The sequence below is a fragment of the Haliotis rufescens genome, unplaced genomic scaffold (assembly GCF_023055435.1).
Source record: "Haliotis rufescens isolate VD_foot unplaced genomic scaffold, xgHalRufe1.0.p SCAF_53, whole genome shotgun sequence".
Lineage (NCBI taxonomy): Eukaryota > Metazoa > Mollusca > Gastropoda > Lepetellida > Haliotidae > Haliotis > Haliotis rufescens.
This window is the reverse complement of record NW_025964257.1, coordinates 1,513,884-1,540,334: the sequence shown is the minus strand read 5'-3', so window position 1 is coordinate 1,540,334 and position 26,451 is coordinate 1,513,884. Positions and strand designations below refer to the sequence as shown.

General features: G+C 40.9%; 1 protein-coding gene across 1 annotated transcript; it reads left to right on the top strand.

The window, feature by feature from the left end:
• Positions 1-4,109: 4,109 nt before the first annotated feature.
• LOC124115293 (contactin-5-like) lies at positions 4,110-22,007 on the top strand. The gene is made up of 12 exons (XM_046476220.2): positions 4,110-4,186; positions 5,347-5,655; positions 6,235-6,552; positions 7,393-7,734; positions 8,230-8,535; positions 9,023-9,316; positions 10,080-10,361; positions 11,418-11,699; positions 14,032-14,313; positions 14,974-15,072; positions 19,862-19,877; positions 20,678-22,007. Exons 1-12 carry the CDS (start codon positions 4,120-4,122, stop codon positions 20,763-20,765), a joined length of 2,685 nt encoding a protein of 894 aa, XP_046332176.2. The 5' UTR covers positions 4,110-4,119; the 3' UTR covers positions 20,766-22,007.
• The last annotated feature ends 4,444 nt before the right edge of the window (positions 22,008-26,451 follow it).

The window sequence follows — 26,451 nt, the reverse complement described above, 5'->3', positions numbered from 1 at the left end:
CATTTCATGTTGTCTTTTGCATGCGTGAACATTGACTTACTGACCAGCAAGGTTCTACAGTGTGTGAGACCACTGACCTGTCCTTCGTTTCCAGACTACAATATCCTACAACATTCAAACGTAAGAAACTAAAGATTGAGCTTCGAGAGCACACCCTCCCTGCTTTTTGAAGACATAACTCCTACAACACACCCACTTCCTCCTGTCCTCTGAAGACATACCTCCATATACATACCTACATCCTCCCTGTTCTCTGAAGCCATACCTCCAACTACACACCTTGTTCTTTAAAACCATACATCCTAGTACACATCCCCTTCCTCTCTGCTACAAGAAGCCATATCTCTTGCTACACACCCACTCCCTCTCTGTTGCAAGTTGCCATATCTCCAACTACACACCTACGTCCTCCCTGTTCCATAAAGCCATACCTCCAACTACACACCCACTTCCTCCCTGTTGGAAGAAGCCATATCTCCTACTACACACCCACTTCCTCCCTGTTGGAAGAAGCCATATCTCCTACTACACACCCACTTCCTCCCTGTTGGAAGAAGCCATATCTCCTACTACACACCCACTTCCTCTCTGTTGCAAGAAGCTATACCTCCTACTACACACCCACTTCCTCTCTGTTCCATAAAGCCATATCTCCTACTACACACCCATTTCCTCTCTGTTGCAAGAAGCCATACCTCCTACTACACACCCACTTCCTCACTGTTCCATGAAGCCATACCTCCTCTACACACCCACGTCCGCGCTGTTCCATAAAGCCATACCTCCTACTACACACCCACTTCCTCTCTGTTCCATAAAGCCATACCTCCTACTACACACCTACTTCCTCTCTGTTCCATAAAGCCATACCACCTACTACACACCCACTTCCTCTCTGTTCCATAAAGCCATACCTCCTACTACACACCCACTTCCTCTCTGTTCCATAAAGCCATACCTCCTACTACACACCCACTTCCTCTCTGTTCCATAAAGCCATACTTCCTACTACACACCCACTTCCTCTCTGTTCCATGAACATGGTCAGAGGACATGCCTTATAGTATGAACACGGGAGGTAAATGAGGTTACAGAACATGTCTGACAGCATGAACCCCTCAGAGAAAAAAGACTACATGGCACGTCTGCCAGGATGAACACGGGAGACACCTAAATCTACAGGGTATGTTTGACAGTTTGAACACGGGAAGCACCTATAGCTACAGGGTATGTTTGACAGTTTGAACACGGGAGACACCTATAGCTACAGGGTATGTTTGACAGTTTGAACACGGGAAACACCTATAGCTACAGGGTATGTTTGACAGTTTGAACACGGGAGACATCTATAGCTACAGGGTATGTTTGACAGTTTGAACACGGGAGACAATAATGGCTCCAGGATATGTTTGACAGTTTGAACACGGGAAACACCTATAGTACCAGGGTATGTTTGACAGTTTGAACACGGGAAACACCTATAGTACCAGGGTATGTTTGACAGTTTGAACACGGGAAACACCTTTAGCTACAGGGTATGTTTGACAGTTTGAACACGGGTAACACCTATAGCTACGGGGTATGTTTGTCAGTTTGAACACGGGAGACACCTATAGCTACAGGGTATGTTTGACAGTTTGAACACGGGTAACACCTATAGCTACGGGGTATGTTTGACAGTTTGAACACGGGAGACACCTATAGCTACAGGGTATGTTTGACAGTTTGAACATGGGAAACACCTATAGTACCAGGATATGTTTGACAGTTTGAACACGGGAAACACCTATAGCTACAGGGTATGTTTGACAGTTTGAACACGGGTAACACCTATAGCTACAGGGTATGTTTGACAGTTTGAACACGGGTAACACCTATAGCTACAGGGTATGTTTGACAGTTTGAACATGGGACACACCTATAGCTACAGGGTACGTTTGACAGTTTGAACACGGGAAACACCTATAGTACCAGGATATGTTTGACATTTTGGACACGGGAAACACCTATAGCTACAGGGTATGTTTGACAGTTTGAACACGGGAAACACCTATAGCTACAGGGTATGTTTGACAGTTTGAACACGGGAGACACCTATAGCTACAGGGTATGTTTGACAGTTTGAACACGGGAAACACCTATAGCTACAGGGTATGTTTGACAGTTTGAACACGGGAGACACCTATAGCTACAGGGTATGTTTGACAGTTTGAACACGGGAAACACCTATAGCTACAGGGTATGTTTGACAGTTTGAACACGGGAGACATCTATAGCTTCAGGGTATGTTTGACAGTTTGAACACGGGAAACACCTATAGCTACAGGGTATGTTTGACAGTTTGAACACGGGAGACAATTATGGCTCCAGGATATGTTTGACAGTTTGAACACGGGAAACACCTATAGCTACAGGGTATGTTTGACAGTTTGAACACGGGAGACACCTATAGCTACAGGGTACGTTTGACAGTTTGAACACGGGTAACGCCTATAGCTACAGGGTATGTTTGACAGTTTGAACACGGGAGACATCTATAGCTTCAGGGTATGTTTGACAGTTCGAACACGGGAAACACCTATAGCTACGGGGTATGTTTGACAGTTTGAACACGGGAGACCCTATAGCTACAGGGTATGTTTGACAGTTTGAACACGGGGTACAATTATGGCTCCAGGATATGTCAGCGTGAACATGAGAGAAACATATGAGTCAGGGTCATGTCTGACAGTTTGAAAATTTCATGTATGAGCAGGATTCAAAACATAGATCAATTTTCTGAATCATTTCAGCAAGACTTGTTCAACATAAAGTATTCCTCGGCTAAAAAAACTTTAACCAGAAGCATTTGTCTAAACGTGATTTTATTTTTCTTAGGTGTACATGTATATTGTACCCTGGACCCTCGGCTGTAAATCAGTATATTACTGTCTGACGCAAAGGCTGGGAAGGGAATGGCTGGGATGGTGCTGTTTTGGCAATATATTAAATTTAAGAATCAGAAAGATGGGCACGGAGCATCATCATCAGTGATTGAGATAGTAATGATTCATTCCACTTGCTTCAAACACAATTTTATCAAACACAAAATCTATTACATTCTCTGGGAATGTTGCATTAAACCGAAGCAAAATCCGTATATACTTCACACTTTATACATCAAATACGTACATGCATGACACACGCTTAGATGACTCGCCTTTGTTGATAATTTGATTGAAATCATAGACCGTCATTTCCTCCCGCCTGTCTGTGATGGTTGCCCGTCAGACCTCACACAGACACACTTGTCCACATTAACCTAAATGAATGGTTTTCATATCAAGATTGATGATAGTGTAAACAAAGTGAACAATTATTAAATAGAGATCGTCACAATCTCGTGATTGACATTATCATTCAGAAGGTAGACCAAGGAAGAATTCCAACTGAGTGAGTGAGTGAGTTTGGTTTTACGCCGCTTTTAGCAGTATTCCAGCAATATCACCATGGGGGACACCAGAAATGGGCTTCACACATTGTACCCATGTCGGGATTCGAACCCGGGTCTGGTGTGACGAGCGAACGCTTTAACCAATAAGCTACCCGACCGCCCCTAATTCCAACTGAAGGATGCATGGATTCATACGTAGCAGAGGTATCATTTATTAGCTCCGTATATTTAATGCAATTGATACACCATTTGAAGCTCATTTAAAATGTCATTTGTTTATGTTGCCTGCCAATAAATCGATTCTCGACCAGACAATCCAGTGATTGCAGTGATGAGCAGCGGCCCACAGCGTCGGGGTACCAAGACACGCAATAGGCAGTGTCACCGAGCCTGGATCTCAGTTGAACACAGAATCCTCACGAGGGCCCCCTTCTCTGATGTGGCAGGAAACAATGCTTGGGTGGCGAGTCCACTCACTCGGTCACAGGTCAGATTCAAATGTTTATTAATTCATATTGCCGTGCAATACGTTTCCAAGGCGGATGCATGATACATCTCTGATGATCCACAATGACTCCAAAGATTAAAATATAGTTGATGGTAAACAGCACGTAAAGTTTATTTAATCACGTGAACAACTGACAATTAGTGACTGCTACCTCCTCAGTATGACAGCGTATGGCACGATGAAGGCACTCAAGTGCGTGCTCCATATTGCCATAGTCTGGATTGTACTATGTCGTTCTGCTGAAGGTAAGTCGGCTTTAATGTTATGTATACTTATGAAATGTTATAACGTATAGATCTATGGAAGCATGAAAGGGTGTGGTAACGCCACTGTAACAATGCTAGTTTCTGCAAATTTCGTGTCAGTTTGACGAATATCTTTGAGGATACTGCTCCTATTCTGATGCAGTATACGAAGTTATCGAATCTAAAACACTAGAAACATATACATGAAACAAAGATAAGTACCGCGTAATATATATTTCTTTAAAACAATAACATATTTCAGTCATTACTGTCGACATACATTTTTTTTATTTAGTGACAAACGTATTGACATACAGAAAACCAAACTGGATGTGTAATGACATGTAAATATCTGTTCCATGACTGTCCTTGACTGCTACATGGATGAACAACACCTGTTTGTATGTTATTCTTCCATAAACGCAAACAATATTGACCTCGTTTTTAAATATATCAGATAGGTACACTGAAGCTCAGTATATATCAAAAACGAGCAGAGTGGTGGTAAAGGTTTTGTTCTGCATATAAACATGTTTGTCAGTTTAAGGAAACCTCTGTCCCATGTTATCTAAGTCAAGTAATTATATAAGAAATATTCGTACATCAACCTTTAGTCTGCCTAACATTTAAGAATCATATTGAAACCACGTTAGACCTTGGCCTTGTTGATAAGCGCATTGCCGGGCTATTCATTCGGAAGCAATTACTTAGTAACTCCGCTCGTTTGGAAATCTCAAATATGCATTTTTCTTCTTTGACATTGCTAAATAACGTTTTGTGGCTCATACAGTAGCATTGGCGGATACAGCTTTTTGTAAAAGGGGGGGGGGGGGGGGGGGGGGGGGGGGGGTGTGTGTGCACAATTAAGATCTATTTATTGTCTTTGGGGGTAATTTATACAGAAATAAAGATTTTTTTTCGAAATAAAAAGGGGGAGTAGTTACAACATGTCCGGCAATATAATCCAGGCGGATTGCGGGATGCTATTAGGATGCTAAAGGGGTGGCAACATGGTATCTGCCTACGTGATGTTTTTGCGTCTCATTGATCATGAACTGGTACAAGTATTCCATTTCAGAACACGCACAATTCATCTAAACACACGCGCATCCAGTGTCAGAGCCACAACTGTGACATTTCTTACTCATGTATTTTTCTAGGACTTACCGTAATCCATGAGGGAGGAAACGTGTCTTTGTCATGGAAACAGCCCGACCCCCCTGTCAGGGAGTTTTCAATACTAAAATCAGGCATATGTGTCTTCAACGTTACTGACTTTGACAACGTCACAGCCTGTGACCCGAGAGTAGAGTTCACCGGAAACGTGACATCAGACGGAGCTGGAGTGTTCAGTTTTGTTCTACTGAACGTCACACAGGACGATGACGGCTTGTATATATGTTATGGAGGTTCACCTCATCATGGGGGATCAATGATAGCTCATTGTGGAGAAGAACTTAATGTGGTGGGTACGTATTGCATGTACGCCATGTTTAGGTTATGTAATAAGACTAATGAAACAACATCTTCATAGGTAAAGTTTAGTGGGAAATAAACTTAAAGATGTACATGGTTTACTGTAAGTTCGTTCATCATCCCTTACAAAGTGGAACAGTCTAGTGTATGCGTTAACTATGCAAGTCAATTTTTGTTCAGTCAAATGTCAATTATGACATTGTATCGTTATCAGCTATTGCCAAATGCATCGGACCATGGACAGTCTATTTTTTTTTTACATCCAGTGTATTTAATTGTTATCAATAGACACCTACTTTAATTCAACACTGTTAATAGCAGAACCTTTTGATTTGACATGGTGCCAATGACAACAGATGTCAAATTCGTTCTCTTTGGTGTGGCCTACGTGGAGCAACAGGGATCAAACCGCTTACCGACTGTGGTTTTCATTGCTTGTACACCTATTGTTACATTTTGTCTCGAACACACTTGCATGCTTATATTTCACTATGTTAAGAGGAGCACATTGTGATTTAATCTGTATAGAACCAAAGACCATGATATTGTCATGTATAACATGATATTTTCAGAAGTCTATGCCACATATGGTATCCATGGAGAACCTCTGTCTATTTCCTGGAATCTGCCAAACCCGGGCATCAAGGAGTTCACTGTGATGAAGTCAGGTGAATGCTTCTTCCACGTAGTCAATTACAATCAAGTCTCAAAGTGCGGCGGCTTTAACGGAATTTTCACCGGAAATATCACACAATCAGGAAGTGGGGTATTCAGCTTTGATCTGCCAACCCTGAGCAAATCTGATGATGGATACTTCAGGTGTTTTGCTGGCTCGCCAAGTTCAAAAGGGCCAAGAATACCTGCATGTGGACAAGAGGTTTCTGTAATAAGTAAGTACTGCTTCTGACTTCTTGGCGTACTTCTGCAATGACTATTTAGTGACTGGATGGTAAGCTATAGATGATCATGTTTACCTGCTATGTAACTAAATACCTGTAATTAGTAAGTTTAGCTTCTACAATGATTATTTAGTGGCTGAATGGTGGGCATAAGATGACAAATGGTCATTTTCAAGTACAATGTGAAATAAAGGATGCGACTTCGAGTGTCACCCGAGTAGGCCCGGACAACTGCCTGGCTTAGGAATGCATCCCTTGGTATATATAGCCATTTCCCTTGCAAAGGTACAAAGAATTGGTAAAGATTGTGAGGCTCTACCGGAAGTTGTTGCACCCAATGATTTTCAATAGTGTTCCGACCAGGAATCCACTGAAACATGTACTGTGTGTACGTGGGAGTTATGCAACTAACGACCAATCCTATGTGACAAGGGTACCCCGACTAGTCTAAAATCTTTGTCACGATAATGAGGTCTGACAAACCACACATCACTGAGCCAAACTCGTCTTCTGCAATCACTGAACATCTGTGACATTGTCAATAGTTTGTCACTGGCAATATCATCATGTCAATCACCTAATCATGCAGCTTTGTAACCAATTGTACACAATTCTATCTAATAAATGCCTGTACTGAAGCTTAAATGCTTGATAATGGTGTGAAAGTAATCTATTGTTACAAAATAACAATTTCCTACCATCTTCATACCCTACATGCCGATACATGAGTCACACAATCATGCTAAAAGTGGTTAGTTTTGCTTTTCAACTCTTTTATCATCTGAAACTAAAACAAAGCAAGTAAATCATTATGGTATTTTTCTTAATCAGGTGACCTAGAGCATCCGTACATCGTCGGCCCCGATGTTCCACACCCTGGAGAAGGGTTACAGCTATCTTGCCACATAAATGTTGTTGTTAACAGCAACAGATACCATCACATCATCGCATCCTTCACATGGTGGATGAATGGTGTAACTCTGGAGACAGGAGATAGATATTCTTTGTCGTCAAAACATGCTCAGTGGGAGCCAAGAGTACGATATCACATTAGCTCTCTGACTATCAACAATGTCAGTATGGAGGACGACACAGATAACTACACGTGTCAAGCCCAACTGGATCACCGTCTCCGTACTGAGAAGAGTGATCCTTTCACCATTGGGAAGAAATGTGGGCTAATGTTTCTGATCTAATGCTTACACCTTTCAGATGTTCATCATATATAATGCTTATAGCACTTCCTGAAAGTTTCCTTACCAAAAATATGGAAGCAATGATATTTAACCAGGATGCACCTATGTACGCATTTTGTACATAGATGTGTAAGCACGTTTGTAATGACATAAACTATTGATGATATTATCTTCAATTTTTTATTACTGTGTGTTCATATGACATCACTTTGCTACAGGACTCTTCGCAAACAATAAAAACAAGAGAACAATAGGAATCAGCATGCAAAAAAAATAATAATGCTGTATTCGAATTACTGACAATAAGTGTTGATTATCCACAGATATTTTTACGATTAAGTGTGTCATTTTGTTATTGTATGTATCCACCAAAACAATAAATATAACACAATTCATATAAGATCCAGTTGTAAGAAAAATGAGATCAGCAGTACAAGTATATTTAAGTCATCACATTTCAATCGTTTTTCAGTGCCAACAGAACTCTATATGAATTACACACTTGTACGTGAGGGAGGGAACGCCACCATGGTATGGAAGATGCCCAGCCAAGGAGTTTGGTTCCGCATAATGAATCCGAGACCAAGCATCATGATGTCCATGTTATATCACACTGTGCACGTCTTTCAGAAATTCTGGACGAGAATAAAGATAACAAGGATTATTGTCTTCCCTGACTCTCGCGCTTTGCTGCTGACAATGTACAACGTGATGTTGACAGATGCTGGACACTACCGCTGTGACCGATCGTTGTGTGACAATGTTCTGGTTGTACAAAGTAAGTGTAGTTCATGAGAGTACTCAGCATTAAGGCATTGTATAATGAATGTTAGCAACCATGAACCCCCCACACCCACTTATGCCAAAAGACGTCGAAAGACTGCCGCTGCTGTTACTCTGCCGGACCTTTGGCATTCTGGGGATAAACCATCCGCCGGCATTAATCTGGAGTAGTACATACAGCCACACGCACACACATACACACACACGTCGCTAATTTAGTGCAATTTCTCCCAATAGTCAGATATCAAGTTGTCAGAGGCGCAGATAGCATCCCATACTCTCCATGAGAGGTGAACTCACAGGATCGGGTAGTCATGCCCCGTAACTTGGTTGCTGCATTTTATCATATCCCTGCAGATCGATCATTGTCAGATCTCGACTTCATTACTTACAAACTGTCACTATAGTATCCTTTTGCCAGGTGCTGGGTTCAGCATCAGATAAACAAAACGTCTTAACTAGCTTTTCTCTATTGCTCACAGAACCACCAGCTAAACCGGTCATACATGGTAGTGACGTAGCTGTCGTCAAAGGGAATTTGAGATTAACTTGCATCTCAGAAGCGCAGAGTCTGCCGAGAGAATACCGCCAACCATTGTCTTATATCTGGAGGGGAAATAGCAAACTGTTGGAACGTGGAGGAGAATATGCGATGGAAGGACCTCATCTTATTATCACTGATGTTAACATATGTCACAGAGGCAGATATTCGTGTCAGACCAAAGAGAGAAGTTTGGCCTCTGTATGGAGTGATGACGTCAGTGTTGACATCATGGGTTAGAATATTTATGTGTTGTATACAAATAACTGCTGATATTAATCAATATACATGTAATCTCGATTGTTGCACACATACTAAAATGAGTTTCATGAAAAGAGTGTTCACAATTTTAAATTAGGGTGCTTATTGAACCATGTAGAAAGTGAGAGAATGAGAAATGCTTATCGTTAGGTTGAAAAATATTTCAGTCCTATCAAAGTATCACTCTATAATGTCACTGCATTCAGGTATGTATATATGTGACTCATAATCGCATATTTGTTGAGATTCCAAAAATCTTTCTAAACCGGACGTGCGAGATAAGATTGAAAAAAAATACAATTAATCCTAAATTTGAATCAGTATTGACAGAAACCAATATTAGTCTTCTATAGTCTTTCCCCTTCACAAAAAGATGGGGCGGGGCACGGGTTGCCCAGTCGTTAAAGGCGCCGCGATTCGGTGCGCAGAGTTGCGTCCCTTGGGGACGCCAGGAACCTATGATTGTGGGTTCGAATCCCGGTTCGCCCCGATTATGTTTCTAGGTTTGTCAGCACCATACCCGTGCTTGTGGGTTTCACCGAAGTGGTCTACGTCTGAGACCTGCATCACTTTGGGCTTCCCTCCCACATTAAGCTGACACGCCATGATATAACTGGAATAATGTTAAAAGCGGCGTTAAACCCGACTCACTCACCCACTTACAAGAAGATGAAACGTAAGTATAACGTAATTTTGTGAAAGTGTGATGGAAAATGTATCCTTCATGGTTATAACAGGCCCTGCCCCTCATGTCAGCGCCCCTGTTCACGCTACACCTGGTCAGACTTTGACATTGACATGTTCCTCCCCTGCCTGGAGTCGATCCCGAGCTACACATGTGGCCTACACTTGGAGAAGGAACAACGTCCCGGTAAAGAATGGAGGAAGGTATCAGATGAGAGAAGGAACTCTCACCATTACAGATGCCAGAAAGGAGGACGAGGGCACATATTCCTGTCGGACTGAACAGGATACGTTGGCCTCTGGCTGGAGTGAGACAACTGAGGTCCTGATTTTGGGTTGGTTTTGATCGTCTTTTTTTAAAATAGTAATTGGTTAATGACCTTCATAGCACCTTTCCTGTCGCAAGAACCTTTATATCTAATACATTCAGCTGCATGATATTTATAAAGAAAGTGGAATATATACTATTATGGCATGACATTGAAGAATGCATGATTTTGATGGGTCAAAACTGAATTAATATTAACATGAAATTCTATGCATGCGTATGATTTTGTTGTTGTTGCTTAACGCTGCACTCAGCAGGATTCCAGTTATGTCAGGGCGGTCTGTAAATAATCGAATCTGGACCAGACAATCCAGACACCATGCGCATCGATCCCTGCAATTGGGATACGATGACATGCATCAACCAAGTCACCGAGCCTGACCATCCGATCGCATCTTATGACAAGTTAAGTCACCTGTTAAGCCAAGCATTGATTGCTGTCGATCTATTCTAACCCGGATCTTCACGGGCCTGCATGTGTATGAATATATTGATATTCCACAATGTTATGCAAAAAGCAAAAGCTGTCAATATCCCATCAGAACTGTATATGTTCGACATTGGAACATTGTTGGATATTTTATGACGTCCTAGGCCTCAACACCAAACCAATCAAGGTTAAGGTCCAGGGCATAAAAGTTGTCGCCAAAAACAACGAATAATGTTCCAACATCAAACTGTACGGTTCTGACTGGTTATCGGCAGCCATTTTGTACGCATTAATATAAAGTCTATCGACGAATTCATAGTTATACTTTATTTCTTCAAAAAAGCTAAACTCGGAAGAATCAAATGGAAACATGATACTTTATTTTAACCAATCAGAATAAAGTATTCTTCAATATCATTGTAGAATCATGTATATCAATGCCTGTGACTATTCAACATTTTGTAGCTAATCCATCACTTACAACAACTGTTGTTGATGGCGCATGTACAACAATCATTGCAAGAACATCATCTTTATATATTGTCTCTTCCTTCTACACAAAAAGATGAAATGTAAGTGTCTTGTCATATTATGAAAGTGCAATTTGAAATGTATCCATTATGGTTATAACAGACCCTGCCCCTCATGTCAGCGCCCCTGTTCACGCTACACCTGGTCAGACTGTGACACTGACATGTTCCTCCCCTGCCTGGAGTCGATCCCGAGCTACACATGTGGCCTACACGTGGAGAAGGAACAACGTCCCGGTAAAGAGTGGAGGAAGGTATCAGATGAGAGAAGGAACTCTCACCATTACAGATGCCAAAAAGGAGGACGAGGGCACATATTCGTGTCGGACTGAACACAATACTTTGGCCTCTGACTGGAGTGAGACAACTGAGGTCCTGCTTTGGGGTTGGTTTTGATCGTCTTCTTTGAAAATAGTAATTGGTAAATGACCTTCATAGCACCTTTCATAGGGACATCCTGTCGCAAGGACCTTTATATCAATTACATTCAGCTGCATGATTCTATAAGAAAGAGGAATATATACTATTATGGCATGACATGGAAGAATGCATGATTTTGATTGGTAAAAACTGAATTAATATTGTCATGAAATTCTATGCATGTGTTTGCTCTTTGTTACTTAACGCCGCACTCAGCAGAATTCCAGCTATATGATGGCGGTCTGTAAATAATCGAATCTGGATCAGACAATCCAGTGATTGACATCATGAGCATCGATCCACCCAATTGACATGCATCATTGTTTGATGTTTTGTTGACGTCTTAGACCTCAACACCTTACCGATCAGGGTTAAGATCAAGGGCATAAAAGTCGTCGCAAAAGCAATACACAACAACATAAGTTCCTGTGACACCAATATTTTTGTGTATTTTTGAAAACAAGTTTGGTTTTCAATATTGTAGTACATGTATGGAATCAAGTCACAAAAACGCAACTGCTACAGAAAAGCATGCATTCCATGCAAAAGTTGACTTTTATGCAATCCCCATGCATTTCACAACCCAAGAATGGGTATAAATACATGTGCGTTAACGGGATTCCATATGCATTGTTTAGCATCGTGCTGACAACCACTCAGAAAAACAACAAAATTACGCAATCATTCAATATTACGAAATGCCACGCCTGTCCGAAAATGAGCGTCTGCGAGCCATTGGTATGCTTGAAGCAGGATCGTGATGTTGCAAGACAATCTAACGTCCATAGAAACACCATTTGGTGTTTATGGCAGCGTTGGCAACAGACAAATGCAGTCAGAGACCATCCTCGGAGTGGCAGGCCACGTGTAACCAATAATCGACAAGACAACTGGATTCGAACAACACACCTACGAAATCGATTCCAGCCACACAACAGTGACTGCAAGAAGCATCTCTGGCCTTCGACGAATATCTTTACAAACCGTACGTCGCCGCCTCAGATATGCAGGGATTGTCGCCAGAAGACCCGCCACACGTCCCATTTTAACAGGAAACCACCGTCAAACACGTCCACAGTGGTGCAGACAGCGTCTACGCTGGACGGCCATGCAGTGGGGACAAGTTCTATTCACTGACGAGTCTCGTTTTCAGCTCAGCCGCAGCGATGGACGGATTCGAGTGTACCGACGTCGAGCTGAACGCTACACCAATCATTGTGTCATGGAGGAATATCGGTTCGGGGACGGCAGCGTTATGGTATGGGGTGGGATCACAGCAAGACAGAGGACCCGTTTGATAGTGGTAGAGGGAAATCTCAATCGACAGCGCTTCCGCGACGAGATCATCGGCCCTGTTGTTCTACCGTTTTTGCGTCGTCATGGCCCAGGCATTACTTTGCAACATGACAACGCCCGGCCTCATATGGCTCGACTTGTGCAGGATTCCCTTCAACAAAAGAACGTGAATGTCATCCCCTGGGCAGCTCGCTCCCCTGTTCTCTCACCAATCGAGCACATGTGGGATGAGATGGATCGGCGCCTTCGACGTCAACCACGTGTTCCACAGACACTCCAGGAACTTCGAAACATGCTCCAGCAGATATGGACAGATATCCCACAGGACTTTTGCGACGCCTGGTCCATTCCATGAGACGAAGATGTGTTGCTTGCATCGCAACCAGAGATGGACACACGCTATTGATTTGTTAATTGACATTTTGGCATGTTCATGGTTTTTTTATGAAATCACGCATTTTCTGAAGTCAGTATGGCAAATTAAAATTTGAACACTTACAGGAGTTTTTTTATTTGTTGCAAACCGAAATTGTTTCAGATTTGGTAAAAAACATAACTTTGCATTAAATCTTATTCAATGTCACATGAACTTTTGTTGTTCAGTATAAATGGTTCTGACTGGTTATCGGTAGCCATTTTGTATGAAATAATGTACAGCCTATCGGCGTATTCATATTTATATTTTGTTTCTGCAAATAGGTGAAATTTAGAGAAATCAAAATGAAACCGAATGCCTCATTTAAACCGATCAGAATAAGGCATTCTTCAATGTAATTTTAGATCATGAATATCAATACCTGTACCTTTCTAAAATTAGAGAAAAATTATAATAAACGTCTGATCTGTGGCAGTTGTTGATTTGAACATTTTTATTGACATTTTGTAGATGACAACAACCGACATTTATCTTTATCATTTCTCTCTCCTTCTGCACAAGGAGATGAAATGTAAGCCATATTGTGAAAGTGTAATTTAAAATGTGTTTTTCATGGTTATAACAGACCCTGCCCCTCATGTCAGCACCCCTGTTCAAGCTACACCTGGTCAGACTGTGACACTAACATGTTCCTCCCCTGCCCGGGGTCGATCCCGAACTGCGCATGTGGCCTACACTTGGAGAAGGAACAACGTCCAAATAGAGAGTGGAGGAAGGTATCAGTTGGAAGAAGGTACTCTCACCATTACTGATGCCAGAAAGGAGGACGAGGGCACATATTCGTGTCAGACTGAACACGATACTTTGGCCTCTGACTGGAGTGAGACAACTGAGGTCCTGATTTTGGGTTGGTTTTGATCGTCTTCTTTGAAAAGAATGTTTGGTTGGTTGGTTTGTTGTTTAACGCCGCACTCAGCAGTATTCCAGCTATATGACGGCTGTCTGTAAATAATCGAGTCTGGACCGGACAATCCAGTGATTAACATCATGAACATCGATCCACGCAATTCGGATCAATGACATACATCAACCAAGTCCGCGAGCCTGACCACCCGATCCCGTTAGTCGACTTTTACGACAAGCATAGTCGTTTATGGGTTGCTAAAGACCTATTCTACCCCGTAATCTTCACGGGTCTCTTTGGAAAAAAGTAATTTGTTAATAACCTTTCATGGGGACATCCTGCCACATGTGCCTTTAAGCTCAATACATCCAATTACATGATCTTTATAAAGAAAGTGGAATGTACATGTATACAAGTATATATTCTTATCTATTGCCATTCAGCAAAATATCCATCAATGCAAACCATCCACATTGATCAAAACGAATGAGCCATGTATAAGATTTAAGGCAGACGGGTTATTTATAGAGGATACAACCATGGATATTAATGTATATGTATCTATTGAGAATCAGACAAAGATATAATAAACCTTTAATCTGTGGCAGTTACCATCAATGTTAATTTGAGCATTTCCTTTGACATTTTGTCTTTCATTTGCAGCGGAGCAATCACATACAACAACTGTTGTTGCTGGAGCATGTGCAGCAGTCTTTGCAAGTGCTGCAGTTATCATTATCCTTCTGTACAAAAAGATGAAACGTCAGTATATACATTTTTTTTTCAAATTGAAGAGGTGAGGTGAAATTGGGTTTAACGTCGCGTCCAAGATTATTGCACTTATATAGCGACGTGCATGCAAGTGTGTGTGTGTGTGTATGTGTGTGTGTATGTGGCTGCCTGTACTAGTCCGGACTGATGCTAATTTATAGTGCTGGCACACTGAGATACCATGCCGCGGTTAAACATGAATACCCCACTCAGACACATCATACTGACTCCGAGCCGACCAGTCCTTGTTTTAGCCCCTTAATGCCGAGCGCCACACAGGGTAACAGCAAGTACAATCTTTTAACGTCTTTTGGTATGACACGGCCGGGGAGCGAACCCCGGACCTTCCGCTCTCCGGATGGACGCTCTACCACTAGACCATGGAGGCGGTCTTTCCAAATTTAGCATCTAGTTACATGTTAAATCGTATGTCAGTGTATATGGATAATCCGAATGAGTGAATTAGATTTAATGCTGCAGTACTTCAGTAGTATGACCGATGTCATCTTGAAGAAGGAGGAAATCGTCAAGTTGTGCAGGTTAAACGTTTATCATGTGGTGAAACAAGAAGCACAAGTGACAAACCTTGATACCAGAGTGAATTCAAACCAGGGCTCAAAAGTTTCTGGGAGGTCAAAGGGACGTAACTATATGGCTATAAATCTAATAGTACACAGGCTAATGCACGAATGTCATATTTTGGAGTAGAATATTTTGTGGCAGCCATGTTGTACTTTGAAATGTCCGTCATTTCTAATCGCGAGACGTCATATTTTAACACTATAAATGTCTTTGATATTGAGACATATTAGCATGCTATATATATAATGAAAGCTCTTATTTTACCTTATCCTCATATAAATTGCTTATCGTATCTCATTCCGACTGATGGTGGAAAATTCGTGAACGTTATATCCAGAGAACAGAAAAAAACGTGCCAACGAGTAGTTGTTGCTTTTTGCCAGAGGTCATAGTTCATCCTATCAAAATTATTCGTTTTTCATGAAATTTGTTGCTTGGATTACAATCTGATAACATTTTCCTAACACTTATACGTAATAATCAACGATTGTGTTCTTAAATTGACGTAAAACATTTCACATTTTGGAACTTAAAGTTGACACTTTTTTCAATCATGGAAAATGTTCAATCCGTCATGTCCGTGTATCAGATCGTGTTCCTCACCCCCATCTGCTCGTCCTGTGTCCCGCAACACTGCACCTTAAAATGAGAAGTATAGTTTCTGCGCTCCACTTTGTCAGGCAGAGGAAAAGACTTTGACCATAAGAGATCATGATCATGATCAACATCACCTTCATTAAAGGCGACAACCAAAAAGTAAATGAAGGGTGTGGTTACGCCTACACCCTCTTCAAAGGATGACTGATGACATAGAAGAAATAAAGGTCGATATTCCCTCTACAAAGAGTAAAGCAGTAATGCCTTTACGAACTTCTTCCTTGGAAGGCGTCGATACTGCATCTAAGAGTACGTTCAAATCTAAGAAGAAGTCTACTGCTGTTACTACCAACCACAGTAAGAATCTACATACCTATGAGGAAGAGGGGCGGTCGGGTAGCCTAATGGTTAAAGCGTTCGCTCGTCACACTGAAGACCCGGGTTCGATTCCCAACAAGGGTACAATGTGTGAAGCCCATTTCTGGTGTCCCCCGCCGTGATATTGCTGGAATATTGCTAAAAGCGGCGTAAAACCATACTCACTCACTCACTATGAAGAAGAGAATTTCGTCCTCTTCATCGAAGTCGTCCTTAACTTCAAGAGAGCATATCATAGCAAAGGTTATCATCTCCATGAAGCCTGCTGCTTAAGCACAGACGACTGATACCTGCACGCAGCCGACCACCTCCACGCGGCTCCAGAGGTTCATGAACTTCCAACAACCTTCACAGATCCAGACCTACAAGTAGGACCAGTCCTTTATGCAACCCAAGGCCTTTGTGCAACTACCGGGCTCTGCACAGCAGCAAACCTTCATGCAGCACTCTACCTTCACAAAGGCTCCATGGTTTACGCAGACTTTGGTGGTCACGCAGCCTGCGTTCTTCCAGTAAGGTACATTTTTGCCTACTACATCATCTGATACAGATTAAGTTAACAGTGTTACAAGGCATGTATATTTTATTTGCTGCGCTGCAGCAGCAGACACTAAACAACCCCTCCATGTTGACCACCCCTTCAGCATTGTTTGCTGATGAGTTTCAAAGAGCTCCAAACCTTAACCCCTCGTAACTTCTGTAGGAAAAGGATGTGTTTGAACCTGTCTTTCATGGGAGGTCATCATAGCCAGAGGAACATCCATCCTCCATCTACGAGGGCGTCGAGTTAATGATTAGGATCACAGATTGACTTCCCATTTCTTCACCTTCTAGAGACGTGTCGCCTTCTAATATTTAAAGTTTTAAGGAAGATGACACTGACACTCTACCAATTCCACGTATTTCACATGCACCATAAGCAGCAAAGAATGAGAACATTTCTTTTGTTAAGGCTACAAGAACAGCCCCACCATTTAACCCAAGGAAATGTCCCATGCATGAAATGACCACTTTCCTTCGTACTCCAGAAGTAGACAAAGACAATGGAGGACAAGAAGCTGGCTCAACTAGATACCATTACAAGACGCTCTTTCTTCGGCCTTGCCATGTAACGGTCCATCAATGAGGCAATGCTGAATTAGCTCCAGAGCCCACAGACCAACAGAGAAAGAATGCTTCTTTCAGCAATGGTCAGTCAGAAGTATCAAGAATTCGTCTCAGGCCATATTAGCTAAGCTTCTGCAGATGTTACATTACTACGTCGTCAAAGTCTAATAGCCAATTCACATGGGTCAAACCCTTTATATGAAGCCCTTATTACATGAACCCTCTTTTTGTGACAGTCGTATCCAGAGAGTTAATCCAGAACCCAATTTGTGGAATCCAGAAAGCTAGAGACAGAGGTGGAAAGCCTGATGAAGAGGTGGGAGCTGGTGAACGATTGGGACTTTAAACCTCCAGCCGTCCATATACAGCAACAAGACGAGACGGAAGACTGGCAAAATAAAAGTAAGGAGGTTGCCCATCAGTGGATCTATTTGCAACCATCTCCAACATTTTACCAGTTATGCCTATGGAATTTTAGAACAAGCTCACTTCAAACATCTGATTCAGGAAAACCTTGTTTCTCCTGGCATCAGCCATGGCTGCCAGGATGTCCGACATCTATGTGAAGTTCTTCAGTCGTACAAGATTTGACACTGCCGATCACTCATCGGTACATCTTTGTCTAAGATGGGATTTTATTGCCAAGAATGTGCTGCCAGGACAACCACACTGCCATGACTTCAGGATACTGAAGATTTGTCGGTATGCCCAGTCAGAGCATTACACATATATCTATAAAGAACAATCTTCAAAAGATAACAATTAAGAAGATTGTTTCATTCCCTAAAGTTTCTCCTTCTAGATGAGAGCAGTTACACGCAGAACCTACAAGACAGCAGGGTTAGTTCCACCCTCAGCATCAAATCCACATGAAGCATCCACTTTAGCTTTACATGGTAACTGCTCCATCCAGACGATTATGGAAGCTTGTGTTTCGAGATTGCTAGAAGTATGCCGCTGGAATTCTTCAAGTCGGATCATTAACTGAAAATGCCTACCAAACCTTGCTACAAAATACTCACCCACTATCACGCAGATTGCAGACGTCAGCTTACTCAGCCATGACTGAGTGCCAATGTTCCCTGTTTTACTATATAATTTAAGGAATTTAAATGATGATAAATGGAAAAGATTCGTTCAATTTGCAAGATCTAAGGCATTTTCATTAGCTATTAAAGACGATTGACGCAAAGTAGCAGAGTTCTTTTGATTTCGAACCTCTGGCGAAGAAAACCTAATCACACAACAACTGACAATGCCTTCTTGAAGATAGACCTTGCTACTGAAAACTCACCCACTATCATGAGTTTCAACGATTGTGCTCTGTCTTCTATAACCATTTAAAGCAAGCGGGAAAGAACGTAGCAAACTATACAAATCCATGAAATCTAAAAGATTTACTCCTACCATTTCGCCAAGAAGTCTTTGGTGCCCCACAAAATATGGAAGAACTAAGAAGAATAACGTTCCTATAGGGTTCTATGAACAGATTACTGCCTGAATCACACACTTGGTGGAACCCACCACCTTGCATTCAAGCAATTAGTCATGATAAGGTAAAATATGTATTCTTTTGAGTAAAAATATCAGTTATGCTTATCCCCACTCAAACGCTAAAATGCCCGACCAGCGGTCCCAATTTACACTTTATAGTGTTTCCACCATTAAGTAAGTGCAGTAAGTGTGTACCAGCTTGTGTTACCACTTGGCTGACATTGGTTGCATGCTTGTATTGATATCATAGTTGAATGTTATCTTTCAGATATTGAAGAGTAATGGCATGAAATGGTTTTCTGAGGTGCAATATAAACACAATCTAAATAAGGAGAAGAATTTATGGATGTCAACTTCTTTATTATGAGGAACACGTTTCGGAGTATATATTTACTCCTTCTTAAGGTGACTAAATGCTATGCGGCCTCATAACATTCAGAGCATTTTTTCACTTGATGGAGGAGTAAGTATAATCTCTGAAAGTTGACATCCATAAAATCTTCTCCTTATGTGTATCACTCCTAAATGTTTCAAAGACACAGTCCAAATACGCTTTGACAATACCTGCGCATAAATATGTGAATGCATAGTATGCATATTCATGATTACGTTTCGTCCACAGGTTCAGTGGAAATAAGGTGAAGTATTCATTTTTAAATATTCTATTTAAATGATAATGATAATAATCAGTAAACACGCCTTATATTAATAATCACGCCCACTCCCAACTACACCCATCTAGCTACATGAAACAATAATCTTAAGCCTGTCTTCTCCCAGCATTTAATCAGAGCTGCTAATGTTGAAATAAATGTATATTGTTATATTTCAGATTTGAGGAAATGAAAGTGATCTCTGTATTATTGGTAGACTGGTACTTTGAATTGTGGGCTTCGTGATATGTGACGTGAGACATTAAAATGCAGTTCATTTAGCTATTAATAAGAAACATTTATGAAAGTGTTGACGTATTTGAGAGACAAACAACACGGTAATGTTGAAAGGCATAGTCATGGTACGCCACTCGTGAAAATATCTCCTTTTCCCCGTGACTCGATGAGAGAAACGCAACTTCAGTGAAAGGAGTAATTCAAAGTTTATAATGAAACATTTTCAAGAAAATAGCAAACGTCAAGAAGCGACATTAACTCCACAAACGATAAGCTGTCATTATTTTATCTTGTCAATGTGGAACTAACAGTCAACAGTTTGATTACGGGCCAAACACTTACGATAAAGGGAGACAATTTAAGGGGTAGTAAACTCACCCTGAAGTCTATAATAAATCCTGTTATCCAATCCATACTACAGAAAACATTCCTCTAGTCTCTATTTTAGAGGTATTGAGACGTATAACAGATACATTTGGAAGGAAACGGTGCTTTGTTTATCATGGATTTTCATATTAAATACATTGTTGTTCATTGTCATTCCACAGATATATCCCAGCAGACAGTGTTCGGATGAGCGACATCGACCAGCCAGACATATATGTTTCAGATCAGGACATGCTTATACAAAACTAGTTGTAGTATCCCGAAACTTTATGATTTTTTGGTGAAGCAATTTGGTTGGGGGAGATGTATAATGTTGCTTTGAGGATTATTTCAATTATATCATAGTGTTTCACCCTAATACGTGAGAAGAGCCCGAAGGTTTAGCACTTGAGTGAGCAAATCCCATGGCATGGGATTTAAAGAACTGACTTATCACCATTTGGCAATCCAAGATTCCAGTCACACCAGACACACAGAGTGTTTTACTGAAGTATTATGAACTATTATTTTATTGAGAACATTTGTTTCTTTTAGTCGTTGCGTTGATCATTCTATTTGGTGTATATATGCGTAGACGTGTCCATAGATGATATTTGTTATAAAGGAATTTTATACATTAGATATTGCATTGAACAATGTGCCTGTCATTTGGTAAAAGAAAATTGTATTAAGCAAATGGTTTGTTTTCATATTGGATTTTGGCCGTGATTTGCAGTCTTTCACAAACTGCGGTGTTGATCATTTATTGTTGTTGGTCATTGCTTTTACGATCCTATTTTGTTTATATACGTATTAATGTCAATATATGTTATTTGATATTTGTGATTATATCTTATTAGATATTGTTTTGAAAGAGTCATTTTTTCGTTAACTTTTGTAAATATTTCAGTTATATCAATGTGCGTTAGCTTCATGGGTTGAAAACCTTTGTGATGCCATACCCTGTTACCACTGTTTGTGAAACCTCATGTTTACAGTGATTAACTACTAAGAACCATATTCGGTGCGAAGATAAGATTCGAACCAATGGTCAGTGCATCCTGTCATTTTCAGGGACGTAACTCAGAAGCAAGGCCACTGTTCATGTGTTCATTGAAAAGCAATGTAACAGTATGTTCTATGTTATGTCGATAACAAATCAGAATGGCCACATGATGATCAAAATTGAAAATGTAGACTTGTAAACCAGCTTTAACATTGATGTTTGTGTATACCTGCTTGTTTGAGCATATAAGACTTCTGGTTTCATCTAACTGCAGCTTATTATATTTTATTTGACCGCTATTGATTGTTTGTAAGGGCGTTAAACTATCTTTGTTTTTGTTCATAATTCCTTCTTCGTTGTGTTGATGTGAGGTTGACCTGAACAAACCTCTTTTTCATAATGATTTATTGTGAAAGATGTCAATCCTTTTGGACGTCTTCACGCTGCTGTCCTTGTAGAAAAGCAGCTATAATTCTGTTGTTTTGAATTTGCTTTTTAAATAAATATTCTGCCATACATTTTTATGTTGTCGTTTACATGTGTGTAGTCTTTATGTCGATCACTGGATTGTCTGGTCCAGAATCGATTATTTATAGACCGCCGTCATATAGCTGGAATGTTGCTGAGTGCGGCGTTAAACATCAAACCAACAAACCAACAAACCAACATGTGTGTATTATGAATCACTGACTAGCTTAGCTCTGCAATGCATGCTAATAGGATTCCGTTCTTTATTGCCAGACTCAAATATTCTACAACTTTAAAGCGCTAGAAACTGAAAAATGAGCTTTGACAGCACGCCTTTCCTTTTCTTTGAGGCCACACATTCTTCTACACACCAACCCCCTCCCTCCTGCAAACCCATCGCCTCCTTATCCTATGAACCCCCTTCTACAAATTCTGCCCCACCCAACCCCTTCCATCCCAACTAACGAACATATTGCATCCCTACCTCCCCTACTGAACACCAAGCTCTCCTGTCTAATTCAAACACATCCATACTAAACATCCACCCATACGTGTCTTATACGTGCTCTACACTAACTCTGTCACTTCTTGTCCTAAGAGAACCCACACGCATACCATACACCTACCTGTTGTATTCTCACAGAACTCAAACATACCGCTACACGCCCTAACCATTCCTGTCCTAAAACCGAACCCCCTACTACACCCCAACACCATTCCCAACCCAAATCCAACCTTGCCCTAAGGGCCTTCAACACGTACGACACATCAAACCCTCTCTGTCATAAGCCACCACATCCCCTACTACACGCCCACCCATACCTTGTCCTAGGAATCCAGACTACACTACTTCACACCAATGCCGTCCCACCCCGGTTCCTAAGCCGGACAACCACAAACACCCTCAATATCATGAGATAGAAAACCACACACCAGACCCCTCTGCTATGTGCACCCTCCCTCCATTTTGTAAGATCAGAAACCATACAACACATGCAAAGGCAAGTCACTTGTTACTAAATCTACATGAAAAATCTCACTTTCACAATTAGGCAGGAGACAATAAGAACAAACAAAAACTTCACAGATAATAAACATTTATTCAAGTTCGATCAAGTGATCGATCAGAAATTCCGTCTGTTTCACTAGATTTTACGAAGCTTCAAAATCCACGTGTCCAAATGCAACAGTTCTGAACATGGTTTTGAAAGTACAATGTATGACACAAACAGTCAATTGGGTACAATATTGACAGCCGGGTGTGTTATCTGCTGCACGTGGAGTTTGACAAGACAGAATAATGGGGAAGATTCACTTTGATACCAAACCACAAAGTAAATGTAAGTTGTCAGGTGGTAGAAGTCATCATTAAAACTTTAACAGTGTTCCCTATGACTGTGCAGATTAGGTGTAATCTTCGAACAGGTTACTTGAATAAATCCTTTCGGGAAGTTAGGTTATTATCACAAAACAGGAGCGACCCAAGCCTTACCATAATCAAAAGAAAGCCGTGGTCTAGTGGTAGAGCGTCCGCCCGGAGAGCGGAAGGCCCGGGGTTCGATCCCGGGCCGCGTCATACAAAAAGACGTTAAAAGATTGTACTTGTTGTTACCCTGTCTGGCGCTCGGCATTAAGGGGCTAAAACAAGGACTGGTCGGCTCGGAGTCAGTATGTGTACTGTGTCTGAGTGGGGTATCCATGTTAAACTGCGGCATGGTATCTCAGTGAGCTAGCACTATAAATCGGCATCAGTCCGGACTAGTACAAGCAGCCACACACACACATACACGTGCATGCACGTCGCTATATAAGTGCAATAGTCTTGGACGCGACGTTAAACCCAATTTCACCTCACCTGTTTAGGAAACAGTGGAGCTTGCGTGTAAGAAGCAAGAAGCCGTCAACGTGTTTACTTGAAAATGACTTGAAGTATTTATGTACAACCAAGCATGATCTTTCAACAAAGATATCAAAGAGCGTCATACGATTCTTACTCAAAAGTTGTTTGATCAGGGTTACAATATGTGCGATCTTAGTGAAGCTTTGAAATTTGTATCGTAAACATGACATTGTAGAGGGTATTTCCAAATTCGATGACCCAGTGACCAAAATGATGTCAGATGCAATTCTTTATTTTGACTTGCACGATATGTTCCCATGTTGGTTCAGTTAACCGCCTCACTTGGCTTTGCATGCATTTGTGATGGGTTCCTCCTGTTATAATCACTATTTTGATAGTGATTCATAAACACATACCTATTATCATACAACGGATTCTGCTTTAAACAGTGATTTCTTATAATTATTGAAAGTGGTTTGATGCCTATACGTGTATTAAGCCTCCAAATATGTCTTGTGTTGTTTAATCATTTTTTAAATATGCAAACAATGACATTTGACAATAAGGGTTAATGAGTCGAAAATGTTTCCATGAACACAGTACTGTTTTGGTAGCATGATTGTGAATACATTATGTGAGTTGATTAACTAACTTGAGAAATATCGAACGTCAGACACAGACACATTCTGTGGCTTACAAATGCTGGTTATCTTTGCAGATTTATCAGAGGTTCCAGAGTTATAAATGATATGCCCCTGATTCTCTTTTATTTATGAGAATTAAATTATTTTGAGATTGGGTATCAATCAACCATCGATCAATCTGCATATGGCTTTTATGGCATGCCAGTAGTGACCAACATCATCTTGATTATTGATGAGGATGTCATAATATTTTGCATCATCCATCCTCATATTCGTGATTACTCTTGAGCCGAGGATAAACCAAGAGGTAGGCAAAACAATAGAGACAGTTGGTGTAATGAACGGGCTACGTAGAGAAGATGACAGGGGTATGTGTCGAAGCCAGAATTAACATCCAATTTAAAGTACTCACAGAAATAAAAAAAAATGTTTTTTCGACCTCAGATCTTAAATAAATGCAGTTAAAATACAAAATATGTAAATATTCAAACAATTACTAACTGGGCCGTGGCACAAATACAGCGTATCAAATGTTTTTTATGCCTTTTTACACGTAAAAGTGTGTAAAAATGTGAATAAAACAGACAATTGTGAGACAGGGCATAACCAGGTGTAGGTAGATCAAGGTGACCTATGACACCTTGACGACAGGTGAGAACAGGTGCATAATGCCTATAGTCTGTTTCTGCTATGTCAATATGGACTTAGTTTTATTTTTGAATGTTGAAAGTGCCGACAAATTACCTCCTGTAAAGTACATTTTGTATTGTTCACTGAGATCAAACTAGCAAATCCAGACTAGTACTTTTCGAGTTGTTTTGTTATTTCGTTTTTACAGCTACGTAACACTTTGTGTCGATTTTTAAATTGAGTAAAACAGGGTTTTTTTCATTTCCGTGAGTACTTTAGTAAATACTTTGGCTTCACTTAGCTGACTGAGTGTATGACCCATAGCTGTAAGACATACCCTGCAAATTCCCTCTTTTCCGTTGGACTTTGAAGCACGTACCATACAAGAACACATCACATAACCAGATGACCATTCACATGGATATCCATGTGTCCAACTTTGCAACACTTCGACATGTGGATCTGGCAGCAGGGTATACGTTCCTCCAATGAAAGTGTATAACACAGTTACTACCCGGGCGTAGGTTTAGCATTGATAATAAATGGACGAGAATGTTTTTTCGAATATTGAGGTTTCCATTGAAAATGTGTGCTTTTTACAAGACATCATCTTATGGTAGGAGTACTGATACCAGGCGTTAGGCAACAAACACACTTACAGTTTTCTAGTGAACAATTGACATTGCCAGTTGGACAGAATACACTCATTTTTCCGCAAACACCTGGTATCATCAACAATAGATAGTGATTCACTATATAGTCGGAATTGCAAAATGGGCATTTCTTAGGCGACAAACAAAATTTAAGTGTCCATGCAAATTGAATGGCTGGTGCCACCAGTAGGGCAGGACATGCTTACTCTATTCTTACACTGATTTGCAGTGATCCAGTCATATAATTCTCACCATTATTTTACCTTTGAATCCCTGTGAAATTTGTTTTGGCGGGTGATCAAGATTGATGATCCTGGAGTCTGGACCCGCTTTGGAAACGATGACGATCAACCAAGTAACCCGATCCCGTTAGTCGCCTCTTACGACAAGCATAGTCGCTTTTTACGGCAAGCAAGGGTTGCTTAAGACCTATTCTACCCAGGATCTTCACGGGCCACGGCGTGGGTCAAAAGAAAGGCTAATGTAGAGAAAGTCCAATGGAATAGCTTTCTCCTTGATTCAACCATGCTTATACTAATAGTGTTATGTTGACAATATACGACATTAATGAACAGATCGAGGTGATGACAAGAAAATGGAATGGCAATCTGAAGTAATTCCTTATATATAGCCTCACCAGTCTCTCATCTCACCAGTCTCGCAGGCGATGATTTAAAATATACACACACTAAATAAATGATTTCAGTAGGAAGAA

Bases quoted from the DNA above. Each gene is read 5' to 3' on its own strand.
- LOC124115293 (XM_046476220.2), top strand. From the start codon at position 4,120: ATGAAGGCACTCAAGTGCGTGCTCCATATTGCCATAGTCTGGATTGTA. The intron at 6,553-7,392 runs GTAAGTACTGCT...TTTCTTAATCAG, and splicing joins ACAAGAGGTTTCTGTAATAA to GTGACCTAGAGCATCCGTAC. The intron at 11,700-14,031 runs GTTGGTTTTGAT...TGGTTATAACAG, and splicing joins AACTGAGGTCCTGCTTTGGG to ACCCTGCCCCTCATGTCAGC.